Source organism: Saccostrea cucullata, unplaced genomic scaffold, assembly GCF_032062105.1.
Source record: "Saccostrea cucullata isolate Sc308-1 unplaced genomic scaffold, CSIRO_AGI_Scuc_v1 ctg817, whole genome shotgun sequence".
In the NCBI taxonomy this organism is placed as follows: domain Eukaryota; kingdom Metazoa; phylum Mollusca; class Bivalvia; order Ostreida; family Ostreidae; genus Saccostrea; species Saccostrea cuccullata.
In genome coordinates, this window is record NW_026918401.1 from 53,763 (window position 1) to 70,029 (window position 16,267).

The 16,267-nt window shown below is 30.3% G+C and overlaps 1 protein-coding gene across 1 annotated transcript in view; it reads right to left on the minus strand.

Moving 5' to 3' along the window:
* Positions 1-16,163, minus strand: part of LOC134264547 (interferon-induced protein 44-like) — a 43,165-nt gene extending 27,002 nt beyond the window's left edge. Inside the window, exons 1-4 of the mRNA XM_062746845.1 lie at positions 16,100-16,163; positions 7,573-7,639; positions 7,355-7,408; positions 5,329-5,358 (exon numbers count right to left, since the gene is read on the minus strand). Of these exons, the coding sequence (XP_062602829.1) occupies positions 5,329-5,358; positions 7,355-7,408; positions 7,573-7,615 (127 nt within the window). The 5' untranslated portion in view covers positions 7,616-7,639; positions 16,100-16,163. The remainder of the gene's footprint in view (positions 1-5,328; positions 5,359-7,354; positions 7,409-7,572; positions 7,640-16,099) is intronic.
* Between the last annotated feature and the right edge of the window lie 104 nt (positions 16,164-16,267).

Here is a 16,267-nt window from a genome sequence, read left to right on the forward strand (position 1 = left end):
TTAAGGCCTACTATGAGAAATCAACGGAAAATAAACGTGCAAAAAGGATTTTTTTTAAAACCGAAATTATTTAAACAAGCAGTTTTATTATCACAGTTCTTAAATACTTACGGAAATAGCATAGTATAACTCACTTTGTACTATTTCATGTTTGGTCCTATCGATGGACAGTCACGTGATGAATGCATAGTACATACACTGAATGTAGGTCATTAACAAATTTCAATATAACAAGGGCATATCCTAGTTGAAATTCAAAAATCAAGCTATTTATTGTTTCTGCATATTTTGAACTTTCTGAAAAGTGCTGCTATTTATATAGAATTCGCGTTTTAATAGTTAAAATTTCAAGTAAATAGGCTCATGTCGAAATATGTTTGACTTTTACCAATTTGAAATATTTTGTGTGCTTATAAAGTCACGCTCAAGTTAAGGAAAATATCCTTTATCTATCTTCAAAATATGGTTAAGATCTTTATAGTGTATACCCTTGCCAAAAAAAAAAAAAAAAAAAAACATTAAGGACCGATGATACAAATTAAATACATTCTGTCGATAGTTAAGTTATAATTGCACTAAACAAATTATAAACACTGGTATTTATAGCCTATTTAAAACCTGTAAATAATATTCTGTTTAATAATAAAACGATTTCCATTGTTAAATACCAGGGTTGATCCAAAAGTAATGTCACAGTGTCCATACCTTTTATATTTGGCGTCATATTATCAAATATAATATACCAAAAGATGCACAAATATAAATCTAATTAAAATTGAAATTTTAATTTAATAATGTTTATTTGAATTTATTTTATAAATGTTTAAAACATAGAACATAGGTGGTGTCACTGCGTCACAACGGAACGTCGCGTTTTAAAGTGTATATTTTTTATAATGAAAAAGACAAACGCATTAAAAGATTCTAAAAAAGCACCTAATCTCCTTTTTTTTTATAAGACACACTTCTCGCCATTTTCTAGTCTTTAATTGAAAATTAAATGACGGCATTGGTTATAACAAATATTGTTGTTTTACTCTGTTGAATTGAACAAAAAGATTGTCGAAAAGGGAAAAAATGGCTCGACGAGTTGTTATGCAATTTTGCTTCAAAATCATAAGCGACAGTAAAGTTAATTAATCAGACTTACAGTTAATACATGGTTTCAGCAATTTTGGGCGGGTAATTAGTCACTGCATGATCAGCAGAGGACAAAAATACCGAATGATAGGAGATCGGACGGAAACGTTCAATGGTGTCTGACGTCAAAAAAGACACATGTATAAAGTAACATGCATATGTGAATTTCTATGTTTGTTGTGCTACTGTTTGAAAAATGACAGAGGGGTTAATTATGAAACGAGTGAGTGAATAATTGTACCAATAACTCTTTAAAAAGTGGAACTGGTGAAAGCGTTTGCGAATCACAAACATCTTTTTAATGAAATAAAGGGGAAATGCATAAAAATATGACGGTGCGTATCCGTCATATGGCGTTATATTTAGGTGCAGCGACTACACTAAACGCACATTGTTTAAAATTCGATATTTTGGAAAGCATACATTATATTTCTTTGATTTTTTCAGGTCTGATTTGAAATAAATAAAACTTTTATCATGTGTAATTTTGTCACTTTAAGTTGATTTATAGCAATTTTATCAAAGTTGTGACCTTACTTTTGGATCAACCCTCATAATTCCTCGATCTGCCTCTCACAGCACATGAATTGCGCCATTTTTACCAAATTCTGGAATATAAGTTCTTAGCGATCGGTGATTTGTTTATAACCAGGCTGTATGGGATTTAACTAACAATTGTTTTTAATGCATTGATAAGTTTTATTGTTGTTTATTATGCTAATACGGTTTAAAGTTGCATTTTATTTCTTCATTTTCTGGTATAATGAGGAATACTTAAAAGTCATATTTTTGTGTGATATTAGGCCCCGCCCCCTTTTTCTAGCCTTAACAATGCTGCTTTATGTTTCTCTGTTATATATGCAAGACGAAGCCAAGTCAACTAAGCTTGTTTTTTGATGGATTAATAAGAAAATAACAACAGTAGTGAAAGTGAAAAAATGCCATTTATTGAAGGAAATGACGCAAAACAAAATTATAAAATTATAAGGGGGTCAGACAAGCCTAGAAAAAAACTTCGAAAGAATACAAAAATCTTTGCTATCTTATTTGCAATCTGACCTCCTAAAATTAAGTATAGCAAAAAGCAGGCGCTGATATGCCTTCCACACAAAAAAGGGTGGGATATAAGAATATAAACGCAAAACAAATAAGTATGAACACTAATACATGTACATATATAACAAATATGATATAAAACGGTGGAAGAAAGGGGAAAAGATTTTTTCGACAAAAATATCCCTTGCAAATTTGCGTGGCTTTCTCCTTTAGTAAATAAAAACAATGATCACATGATTGGGAGAAGCCACGCTGATTGGCTGTAAATTAAGACAATTGTGTAACAAATTATAAATAGGCAATTCACGACGATCTAAATAGTTTTTAAACACCAAACAACTTCACAACAATTACCAAACAAAAACATGTCAAATCAGAAATAAATTACACAAGTTTAAAGTCATCATTTCGTAAATTCTAAGTTCGATACAATGACCTTGTCAGCAAATACAATGTATCATTGAGTCAAATGCTGACTGACTTTTTTCATTCCAATTGTTAGTCCATTATTTATACACTGAATTGACGACGGATTTTTTTCGTTATTTCCTGATCAATACATCCAGCACACGGCGGAGTCTGCAGGTGATGCTCACTCCTCCATGGCACCTGATCCCACTTCTGATGTTTCGGAGGTCCGTGTTTGCTCTCCTTTTATTTTGTATATTGTTTAATGGACGGCGAGATCGAATACTGTTCATCATCTCCATATCCTTCTCATAAATCAATTACAGTTCCTTTGACTCTGTCACATAAAGGATATTATTATTGTTAATAATTATAACAACTTATTTATGTTCCAGTGTTATAAATGGAAGCCAAGTCAACTGAGCTAGTTTTTGATGGATTAAAAAGAAAATATTACATTTGCTATCTTTTTCTAGTAAGCCAACTGTGAAATTGATTTTAAAACCATTTTCGTTTATACTCACGCGTAGAAATAGGCCTATACATGGAAAAACATGCGTTAACGTGACTGACCTCACAATGAGGCTGCTGCGACGTTAGTAAAATGCAATGATATAGGGCAGCGAGAAATTCAAATATTGAGTATATTTTAGTTGCTTCCAAACATGTAAAATGTAAATATAAGGAATGTTTTAAGTTCAGTGTGAATCATTGGTGTGTGAATCACACAGACTTGCACGTAGGCATATTTTTCATGAAGCGCTATTCATGAAATATGCCTACGTGAAAAGTCTGGGTGGTTCACATACCAATAACCTACAAAAAACTTAAAAACATTACTTAAATAACAGAGAATTGAAAGTGAAAAAAAAATGTCATTTATAAAAGAAATGACGCAAAACAAAAATATAAACATATTATAAGGGGGGAGGAGGTGGGCGTAGACAAAACCTGAAAAAAAAAAAACTTCGAAAGAATACAAAAATCTTAGGTATCATATAATGCAATCTAACCCTCTAAAATTAAATATAACATAAAGCAGGCAATGATATGCCTGTCATAAAAAGGATGGGATACATATTTATAATATAAAATCAGCATGCAACACAAATTACCTATCAGGTTTCACGAGCTTTCTGAAAATGTAAAAGCCTGGGAAGGCTTCGACGTAGCGTCAAGTTAAGTATGGTACATACATGTTACAGGTGCGTCTCACCTTCACGTCCAATTCGACTAAGTAATCCTACAGAATCCTGCCTTTTCGCAATTTTAAAGAAAAGACAGTTTTTCTCGAACTGACATATTTTCATATCATTACACTTATATTTAAAAAAATACTCATAATGACAATATCTTTCAATATTGTGTTTCCACTTCAGAAGCACGCTCAATTTGTCTACGTAGGAAAAAAATGGTTCTCCAAAAAGCGGCCACACCTTTTATCACCCTCATAAAAGTTCTATTTGTCCTTATTTTTTCCACACCATTTGCTTAAAACATTTTTCTCCAGACTCTATAAGATGGATTCACGTTTAAGTCAGAGTGTTCCCAAAATTTTAACAAAACTTATAACTTTACCGAAACTTGACGATTTCTAATTAAAAATGTAAGGATAAACAATACATTATGAACTAAAAAATAAATTAATACACTTAAATCAGTAAAACTCTCACACAAAGGCTTATGAAAGGTCAATCAATTGTAATACTTGAATGTGAACTGTCATGGCTGCTGAGTAGAACAATTGCGAAACATGCAGAGATATCTTACATGTTGTTGACAGTGAATAAACATTTCGACTTATTAGAGGTAAGTTGAATGTAAAAACAATTTATTTTGCCTGCAGTCGCCCCTATTTAATTAAGGAATTTATCAATTCTTCAAAGATGCAGTCTCATAACTGCAATGGTGAGTGCAAACAAATTGAGTAACCCGCATTAGCGCGATACATGTATGGAAATTTGTTTGCACTCACCATTGCAGTTATGCGGCTGTATCTTTGAAAAAAAAAATATAATTCAATGATTATATTTTCATTTTTTTATCCCCAGTATTTTCCGCAACTTTGATTTTTCTGTTAAAAATTCCCGCCTTATCCTTCATGATAGAACAGCCTTTGGAACAGCTTGATCCGGAAACGAAAATTGTGCACGGTAAAACAGATTACAATAATTAAAATTTTATTTAATTTTTCATTCTATAATGATAGACTATATTTTTGTAACAAAGAAATACAAATGCATCGTACAACACATGAATTGTTTGCTTTGTTTAAACTGTAACGGCGTAGTCCCTGTATTCATACGCCAGACAGACTTTGGTGATTTGGTCTTGTGTGTTATATGTATTTATCACTCGTTTTTTTATTATTCTTTTCGTTAGGGTCAAAAAAAGTAAATGTAAATATAAAAAAAATAGATGCTACAGAATTGTAGCCCTCTAAATAAAACATAAAATAAGAAAAAATGGTGAGTGCTACAATATTGCAGCTAGTGTTTAATATTCTCATTTGTAATGTGCAATCCCTTCCATCAATAAATAAATAAAATATGAAGAATTTCCACGGATTTTAGATCAACCTTGTATTGTGAATATAAAAAAAAGTTTCTTTTGTACCATTAGATCTAAATGTATATAAATTGACTCAAAAATACATAATATCAAATGACAATAGCAGCAGTGGGTCGAGAAGAATTGTAGAATTTTTTTTTAGTATTTAAATACCTCTTTCTTGTGTCACGTTCTCCAGCTCGTCTGAAATATTTGTATAAAAATAATTAAATTATATAATTATCATGACAGTATAAAATACAGATTTTCATTTTGTTAACCTATAAATTAGGCCCCGAAACACCTTATTTGACCATGCTAAAGTTGTAAAGCATCAATAAAGGAATTTATTTCTCAAGATTGATAAATCTGTAGGCACCTTTCATTTACTAGATCTTGACCTTAATGCTTTCAGAGTAAGAGTATCTTGAAATAATTTATATACATGTAGAACATTGCAATTATTTTTTAAAGAACACGTGAACAATTTATTAATTTTTTTTTATTATTAAATCTGCGTGATATTTTGATCAAAAAGTAGTCAATGTTTCTTTTGCTTTTTGTTTTAACTTTACCCTTTTCAAAGTAAAAACAGTAAAATGCAAAATATGTGGAACAAAATATTATCCTTGCAAACTTTGCAATTAAGACTATTAAAAGATGGTCTGTGAAAAAATTAAAATTATCGTAAACATATCTCAATAAAACCAGTTCCTAAGAGGTATAATACAGGTGAACATTTGTTTTCTTTATCTCGATATTTATGTGGCTGTTTCTACCATGTATATCGTTTTTAATACGCAATAAAGAAAGAAAAATAAAACTGTGGAAATGACAACTTCCTTCAGATTTCGAATATTTTTTGGCAAGTGAATATTTTTGATTTGAAGTTTTATCATGCATTTGATGTGAATTGGTGCATAAATAAATAAAATATGATATCACACTTCTTTTTGTTTTATTTTTGCTATTGAATTTTTAGAAGTATGTACAATGTGACATGTTGTATAAATATTAACCTGCAAATGTATGTCTTTTATGGGCTTTTTACAATGTACATGTAGCTAGTTAATAACTTATTCCAGGTATTCAAATTTAAAATAAATATTAGTTTAAGAACAAAACTAAATTGCATCGGAAAATACAATTTAAGTTAATCAAGCTTTTTTTGATATTATTGCTGATTTTCCAATTAAATTAGTCTTGATTTTGTCAAAAATAGCATGAAAAAGGACAATGGATGCATAAAGAAATCATACCAAGATGGATTAAGAAAGGAAGTGTCGTATTATGTAGTACTTAAATAAGTTAATTTTTACTAATGAAAGGAACATATTTATATTTTATTTACAGTTTGAACTTTAAATCATGCAGTTCCAATTTCAGATGCTTTATTTCAGAAAGTACAAGCATTTAACACAGAAAGGAGTTGAACTGGTGAGAAATACTGATATCATTAGTTGTGTATTTAATGTACAGTAAATACAGTAGTTACAATGTTTCTGTGTTTTGTCAAGAAAAAAGACTTTTTTAAAAAGAATGGATGCAAAGACAGATAAATGTACATTTGAGAAGAAACAATAAAAACGTGTTGGAACTGTCAAAAGCTTTCAGCTACAAGCATATCAAAGAATTACCAATTGTTATGTATAAATTATGTTTTGAGATTTTGAGTTGAAATTAAATTTAGTTACACAATCAGTTTTCAAATATATATTGTTGCATCCTTAAGCAACGATGTATTGATACAAAGTGACATTGTGCGAGGACTACATGAGCTAATATGTGCATGGAACTGTATCGATAAATGAATACTAGTATATCTAGCAAGATTAACAGTGCAAATAATTTATATTTATATAGATGTTTAAAAATACCTAGTACTAATAACTACTGTCGAAAAAAAACTATACAATATATAAAATACAATGTTTATGTAAAATAATTTAGAAAAATAGTAAGTAATTACAACAACTTCAAAAACAGAAAAAATAAATTATACACAGTGAAATCAAATACAAAGCTTGTGGGGATTTAATTTCTTCTTGAAACCACGAAAATTTTACCTTTTGAAAATATTTGATTTCTGATGTAGATCTAAATTATATACAAATTGTGTAGTATATATATGGTTTGATAAGAAAGGAAATTAGATTAAAAAAAACATTAAAAAACATTAACGTTTAAAAAATCTACTAACCATCTAGGCGTGAAATCTTGTCTTTGAGTTCCTTTATTTGACCTTCTGGTTCGTCTGTATTGAGTCAAAATTATACAACATTATATTTGAAGCAAAGTATTTAACAATAAGATGTGTGTATTGTAATTTATTGTAAAGATCGGATACAATCTAATAAAAATAAAAACAAGGAATAACATAGCTCCAAACAGTGTTAGGCTATCTTAGTCCAGTTTTACCTTTCTTTCCAAATAAGCTCCTCAACCAATCCCAAAAGCCCATAATTCAAATATATTCACTTATATGCTAAGGAGGAAAAAATAAGTTGAAAGTATATAAAATAAATGCAAAAGGCAATATTTTACTTGAGTTACTATAATATAATGATAATAATAGTTAACTATTTAAAATACTAGTACTACACATACAAGGTGAGGTATATGTGAGAGATGATTTTAAAGCATATGTAAATATATATCTATAAAACAAATAACTCAGTATTACACAAATGTGTAAATAAAAATCATCTATTGTGTGTACGCCTGCATGGAAATGAGCAGCCATGGACTCATTTGTTTCTTTCCTTATTAAAGATAAATTAAAGACATGTCTTTGAAATATATTCCAGCCAGTTTCTCAGACATACACTATTTTTTCACACTTAAGCCAAAAAAAAACTACCATACACGACACGCATAGATTTAAAAATAATATTTTTTTTACTCGAAACTTGTTAATTTCCGTTGTTTGCCCCACAGAGAAAAACTATCAAAACCAAAGCGACAAAGTAAAAAGTAAACTTGAGAAAACACAGCCATAGAATGAAACATATTGAAATAAGGAATAAATTAAAAGATCAAAAGTTCATAAAACAATACAGAATAGGAGTAGAGGCCCTCCAAAATATATCAGAGATAGAACAAGTGCGATTGGTGAGTAAGTATCCCTCAACGACCGGTCGTACCCGCCGCATGCTCTCTGTCATGATCAGGAAATAAAGGACAATCCGCCGTCAATTCAGTTAATAAATAATGAACTAACATATAGTATCAAAAACGTCTGTCAGCATTATAAAAACAACTTATAAAAGTGTGGATATAACGGTTTATAGATTATTTTTGAAGCAGATAGTTGTAATGCGAATTTATTTTTTTTATGTCTGTGCCATTTCATTTCAAAAATATATATTCAACCGTATCTTCGAATGTTAATAAATCATATCTTATATGATTGCCACCACGACAAAAGGTCCTTATGGCAATTTTTCTAGAACAGAGAAATAACGTCATAAAGATATGACGTTGCAGACGGTGAGCGTCGTCGCAGATTTTTTTTTATATACACGTGTTTACGCTTTGACACGTCAGTTTTTTTTGTGGTTCTTGACCATTGTATATAACATGTATAACAAAAAAATAGTTTTTTTATTTTTAATTCTGAATTTTATACTCTATTCCGGGCCACTGGTATTAATTTAAATGAAGGCCTATTTACAATTTGAGACCCGTTTCTCTACATCGATCTTGCTATATCGCTATATATACATATATTTACATTTGCAAATGTTTTCCTTTATATAACACTACTGAAAGCAATGCGTATCTATAACTGTATAAATACAGGTAGGGGGTCAAGAGGTCATAGATGTGCGTATAGATAATCGTTCGACGTAATTTCTCAGTGACGTCATAAAGGGTCGATGCGCGTTCAGTGGATAACATACATGCCGTTGGGTTTGAAAAATAATGCATTTCACACGTTACAAGTCACAATCAGGTAAATATAAAATACGAATAAGTCACAAATGTAAATATTTAAGAAATAAGGTATCATTTTAAAACATCTATCGGGCTATAATACGGGTCGGTCACGAGATCAAATTCATCATAAAGCCCTTCAGGCTTTATGGAATTTAATCTCGTACACCCGTATTTATATCCCGATAGATGTTTAAAAATGATACCTTATTTCTGAAGTAAATGTCTCTGATTTATTGATTTCCTATGCATGCATGTATAGACGGCGCTTATATAGACAAGTTATTTTCTAAAAAAATTAATATGGGTAAAAAAATGCAAATATTTGATTTACTGGTATAGACAAAATTGAAGTAATGTATAAGGCACGGGTATTCTATCAAAATATTGGAAAGGAAATCGTTTCTGTATATGAGATCAGCCCTAGCATTCTCAGTATTTACATCAATCATGTAAACATTGAATAATCGGTGCATGTTCTCCCATATTTTTGTTGTAAAATACTTTAATGCTAAAAGAATTTGAAACCTAAACACATTTCCTCCTAGAGAGACGAAAAGTATCCTTATAAGTTTCCCAAATCTTGCAAAATAATGGAATTACAGAGGCGAAAATTTGTTAATAAAAACAGGAGCGGTAACTCTGACAATCGATCGAAATACTAAAGGGGTACCAGAGAGGGTCATTCATTTAAATTTAATTTTTTTTAGTTTTCAACTCACAATCTTAATTGAAATTTGCTCCCATAGTATAAAAAATATTTTTTAAACATGTTATTTATTAGCAGTTCAAACGTTTTACCATGTATTTGAAAAAAAAAAGTGTTTCACAATACGGAAACTACATACATGTATTTTAAAACAATATAGAACAGAAATAGATGCAAAATTGAATCAAACTTTCAATTTACGAAATATGTTATATTCATGCTTATCTACTTATTTTGACATGAATTTATCTGAATTTAATTTTAATTATTTTTTTCAATAATGATGCTCATAAATTAGATGAAAAAAGTTGAAAAATGTTGTTCAACCTTATTTTTGTTGTTGTTTCTTTCAATTAATATTAACAAGCAAAAACTACCTTTGGAAATAAAATTGTTTTAAACGAAAGATAGATCATTCTTATATTCATGTAGTTATTTGATAAGAGAGAGAGAGAGAGAGAGAGAGAGAGAGAGAGAGAGAGAGAGAGAGAGAGAGAGAGAGAGAGAGAGAGAGAGATTATATTTAATCGATTTTTTGGATAATGAAATGAAATTTCAATGAAAAATCGAATTTTCAAAGCAAGAGAATATCGGAAAATGAAAAAAAAAATCTCTATTGGTTTGACTATATATATTTATTTTAAGGAATGTTAAAAACTTTTGTTCAAAAAGTTTGGCTTAATCTGCAGATTTGCAAATACTTCTGACGGCAAATAATTATTATTTGGTCCAGCATACTTATTTAACCTATTTCGAGTATGCTGAATCCGAAAAAATATGCTGGCCTTCATGAAAATGGCGTAAAGAGGTCAAAATGGCAATTCAAAATGGCGGACATCCAATTTTTCTAATTTTCTCTTAATATCGTTCAAAAAGGAGAAATAATGTGTGAATATCTCACTGAGTGTAATACAAATTAAAAATGATAATAGAATGCTAACATTATTAGTTTAACTCAGAAAATTTAGTCGTTTCTACACTTAATTCGAATTTTCTCTGATTTTTTTGTCTATTGTTCTTTATTCTGCTTTGTTCAGGATATTACATTTGAAAATATCCATACACTGCAGATTTGTATTTTTTCTCTACATCTCACTATTCTACTAATGAATGATGGCGCACCTGTAAGTTAAAAGTCAAAATGGCGATTCAAAATGGCGGATATTTATCTTTTTAAAAAATTATTTCTAAATGCCGTTTACATAGGAGAAAGGATTTGTGATCATCTTACTGAGCGTAGTACAACTATGTAAAATGCCAACAGAACACTAATTTGATCACTTTAAATCGGAAAATTTAGTCACGTCTGATACACTTGAATTTCGTAGAAACTGCTTAATTCTGGTTCGTTTTGCAGAAAATAAATTACAGTTTGTTTTTTATATATATAGAATATATAGTATATTGTTAAGTCCATTAAGTATGAACAAAAAATACTTGAAACGATTCAATTTTTTCTGGAAATAGTTAAAACAAACTCGACCTAAGAGTTTTCAAATTTCCCCCCTTCGTATTTGACCGTGCGTGTTCCAAAGCCTTTGAGCCCCCGTCCACCTAAAATCACTCCCGAATCCTATCATTATCAACTCGCACTTCTACCTCAACATCCCTCGGGACACCATCAAATACAAATGAAGAAATTCTTGTCGATTTCATTGAACACTTTGTTCTAGCTTTTTAGCACCTATAAGAACTGTATACTATCCCCTAACATCTTCTATTCCAGCTTTATTTGGTATATGTTTCAGCCTGTCTTCGGTATTTTGGTATTTTCAACACTCAAGTAAAATGGTGACCCGTGTCAAGGATGACAACCCCCTTGGCATGTTAAAGATCGTTTCTCTGGAGTTCGAAAGAGAGTTAGCTCACTGGGGGCCGCCAGAGAAACCAAAATCCTTCAAAAACCGATTAATTAAACTGATAGTCCGCCGAAACATGGCCAAAAAATTGCCGACTCGGCATTAAACAATATACAATCAATCAACCAACACTCAAGGAACAACACATTTATGTTCAAATGTTAAAAGTCTATTTTTTTATTCAAAATCTTATGCAAAATGAACTAGAGGTACTGTGAGCAATTAGCTCACTAAATGATACCCCGGTCTCCCATGTGACCTCGTATAGATTTGTTGTCATTTAGGGTAAAAAGATTATTCTATTAGCAAGAAAATTCTAAAACTTGATCATCTGAAATCGCATTCTGTGCATATTTTGGTGAGAAAAGTTGTAACATTATGCAATTTAAGAGCGCCTGCAGATTCCTCGTGATTCCTATCACTTACAAGCTTTCGTACCAATAGGCCTAAGCCATTTCTGATTTCGATCTAGTCAACACTTCTCTTGAGAACAAAATTTTCTTGAACACTTCAAGAAGTTTACAAGGAAACTTGATCCACACTTCTTTGATAGTATAGTGTAAGGTTGTATCAAGAATCGGGGGGGGGGGGGGGAGAGATTGAACACAAACAATTTCTTCTTTCAGATTTTGTAAATTTCAAAATTTTTAAATTTACATACACTGTTCAGTACAAAATTATCCGTTCACAGCATGAAATGCAGTTGAATTTTTGACTGAGAATAACAAAACGCAAATGTAGGGACACAGAATCAGAGCTGGACAATCAGGAAAATTTATGGTTTATGTATATTTACTATATTATACTGATAATTCTTAATAAAAATATTTATATTTGGATATTATGGTATATTCAGATTTATATGATGTAACAATTACCAGCCCTATAATTGGTCGTGGTCAATCATTTTAAAAATCATACCAATTTATGTTACACTAGACCTTCCACATGAAAATAAAGATTTTTTTTCTACACTGGACTTAAAATATATCAAAAATTCCCAACAACTCGCCTTAATGCTCGGGGGATACTGCTCTTGGGGTAGCTTTATTTACATATTGTCCTCAAAACAGCAATTATTGTATGATATTATTAACTTTTTATATGAAGAATCATGGTGAGACAGGTAAAAGGTAAAATGTCTTCGGAATTGTCGTCAAAAATTTATCTTAACAATAGAAGTAATTAAACAAAAATCCGTATTATAAAAATCAATAGTCATTAGCAAAAATATCCTCCAACTTTCTTTGCATATTTGAACATTATTTCATGAACAGAAAAACAAACTGTAATTTATTCTCTGCAAAACGAACCAGAATTAAGCAGTTTGGGTATTTTACGAAATTCGAAAGTATAAGACGTCATTTTAATAGCCATTTTGAGCTATTTAACACATTTCAAATTCAAACTAAATTTTCCGATTTAAAGTGATCAAAATAGTGTTCTATTGTCATTTTTACATAGTAATACTACGCTCAGTAAGATATTAACAAATCTTTTCTCATATATAAACGACATTAAGAATTAAATAATTTGAAGATAAAGATGAGTATCCGCCATTTTAAATCGTCATTTAGACTTTTAACTTACAGCTGCACTATCATTCAATTGTAGAATAGTGAAATGTAGAGGGAAAAATACAAATCTGCAGTGTATGGATATTTGCAAATGTAAAATCCTGAACAAAGGATAATATAGAAACAACAGACAAAAAAAAAAAAAATCAGAAAAAAATCGAATTGAGTGTAGAAACGACTAAATTTTCTGAGTTAAACTAATAATGTTAGCATCCTATTATACTTTTTATAGTTTTATTACACTCAGTGAGATATTCATTTATTACTTCTCCATTTTGAACGACATTAAGAGAAAATTAGAAAAATTGGATATCCGCCATTTTGAATCGCCATTTTGACCTCTTTAACGCCATTTTTATGAAAGCCAGCATATTTTTTCGGATTCAGCATACTCGAAATAGGTTAAAAAAACTATGCTGGACCAAATAATAATTATTTGCCGTTAGAAGTTATTTCTAGCCTTCTTTTTAAAAATCAGGACCAGACTATAACTCGTTTTATTTTTGAAACTATATTCATCAGTTATTGGTTTGTATAATATAATTACCCAAATTGCCGTGAAAAAATGTAAGCGAAATAATATTTTATGAATTTAAATATAGGTAAAAAAAATCCTGTGATAAACATTACATTAGAAAACAATAACAATGGTTAGAATTCTACACACGCCATCACATAACACCATCTCGTAAAAAAAAAATCCAACTAGTAATTTCTTGACAAGCAAAAATAAAATTAAACGGATAAAGGAATAAATAAAATAAAAAAAATAAACTCATTTCGAAAAGAAAAAAACTAAATAGTATGTGTAAGGGTGGGTGTGTGCGTGTGTGTGGAGGGGGTGGGGTTAGTCGTCGGCTTCTTTTTACTTCATATCGGCCAGTGACTTTTTATACCAATATCACATAGATCCGTGCTTTCGAAGAGAGCTAAGCCTATTCTAATTAAGGGAGATTTTTATTTGGTTAAGTAAAAAAAAAATAATTCTGCACAATCTGTGCGCAGAAGCGCAGACCCCCCCCAAATCCCTCTAGATCCACGCATGGATGGTATGAATATCAAATTTCCAATTAATTTTTTGACCCCTCCCGGAAAAATTCTTTTAATTGACCTATATGATCTAGAACAACAAGGAATTCATAATTATTATACTCCCGCTTGAAAAAATGGAGGGTATATAGTGATCTGTCTTTTACGCTTCGGAATACCCTTCTTTTATCCGCAACTCCTCTTATACCAAGGTTTGAATTTTATTGAAACTTATAGTTCACAGATTCTTCGTTATATAGTGCCCTTATGCACCTCCTATTTTACTTTTTGAACGGTCATATATTTCGGATTTCGCATAACAAAAAAATGAACAATGCCATTCTTTCTAAAATATTGAAGGGTACCCCTCTCTCATCCGCAAGAAAAAATTAATGGTACTTTCACTGATTCTTTAATATACATAATGTCACTGTGCACCTCCTATTTTATTTTGTATTATGATACTGAAGCTTATTTCGTGTTTCCAAGAGATAAAAAAAACATGGATTTTGCCATTATAAAGGTATGGGAGGCGGGGGTTAATAAGCTCAGTGCTTACAGTATCCCTTGTTTATGATTTAATATTTACATTTTCAATGTCTTTGTTCGAGATAAAATTACAAATAGTAAAAATAATTCATTTCTACATAAATCCACTGGTTCATTGATAGGTGCGGTTTAAAAGAATATGTACGGAGTGGGACAAATAGTGACAGAAGCGGGACTTGTAGCACCTATCACGCAAACCACTCGATTGATCATATCATGAAAAAAAACAACAAAAATAATTAGACAGTTTTTCCTTAATTTAATGGAATACTGTTACATGTGTATTCTATTTGATATTACAATTAAAAAAAGTACAAATGGATTTCATTTTATATTAGGATAAAATGGTTTTATTAAATGAAATTATATAGGCAAAAATTGTTTTAAGAAATAATTAGATACTGAGTATTTGTATATGTACAATGTGTATATAGATTTGGAATATGTGTTCTTCTAAAACTATTGAGTCTTAAAAAATTAAAAAAAACTTAAATTGGTGTACAGTGTATACAATAATAAATTACATTTCACATTTTTTCCGTCTTTATATTTAGAGAAAAAAAAAACACACGAATAAACAAATTTTTACAACCCAGAAGCATCTTGTTCATTGTTGTTCCCGAGGACTTTTTTGAAATTTTTGTTTAACTTTCACATATTTAAAAAGCTTTATCTCGTTATACTGTATTCAAATAAAAAGTTGACACCTTGACCTGTCGAGGGTCATGATTTTCGAATGAATTCTGTAAGCTTCTCAAACAATTCTTTACATAAAATGAATATTTCAGTATTGTGAAAGTAAACAAAAGTTCTTTGCTTCTCACAGCACAGCGAAATGTAAAACAAACAGTTACTTTCATTGATGGATGATACATACATCTATTACTATTAAATTATTATTGGTATTATACAATTATTAAAATAGAAAATTTATCAAGTAAAAAAAAAAATTCTGGAAATACTCATTAATATACATCCTTATCATAGTAACGTTACCATGAAAATTCAAAATCGTGTTCACTCTGAAAACTTGACGTTTGACGTTGGGCGAAAGTAAAATGACGTCATTATTTATCTGTTAAAGTATCAACAATATAAATGAAGAAAAAACATTTTTAGAGTTGTCGTAGGGCCACAAAAATTCATATTCAGTAACTTCTAACCTTGCTTTATTAGAATCCATAAAAACCTCAAAACATGTAAAAATTGCAATAAGGACCTTTTCTCATGGGGCCAATCATATCTCTTTTTATACTGTAGAATCATAAATCGAATTTCTAACTTACCAATGCTATGGTTTATATCCTTAATTTAACTAATAAATCAACATCTATACTGAAAACAAAATTGTCCTAGAGACTGCGCAGAAAAAAAATCAAGGTTATTCTAATACTTGTCACTCATGTTAGTATTAGTGAACCATAGATTTAAACCGAAAGTTAAACCTGGTTTGG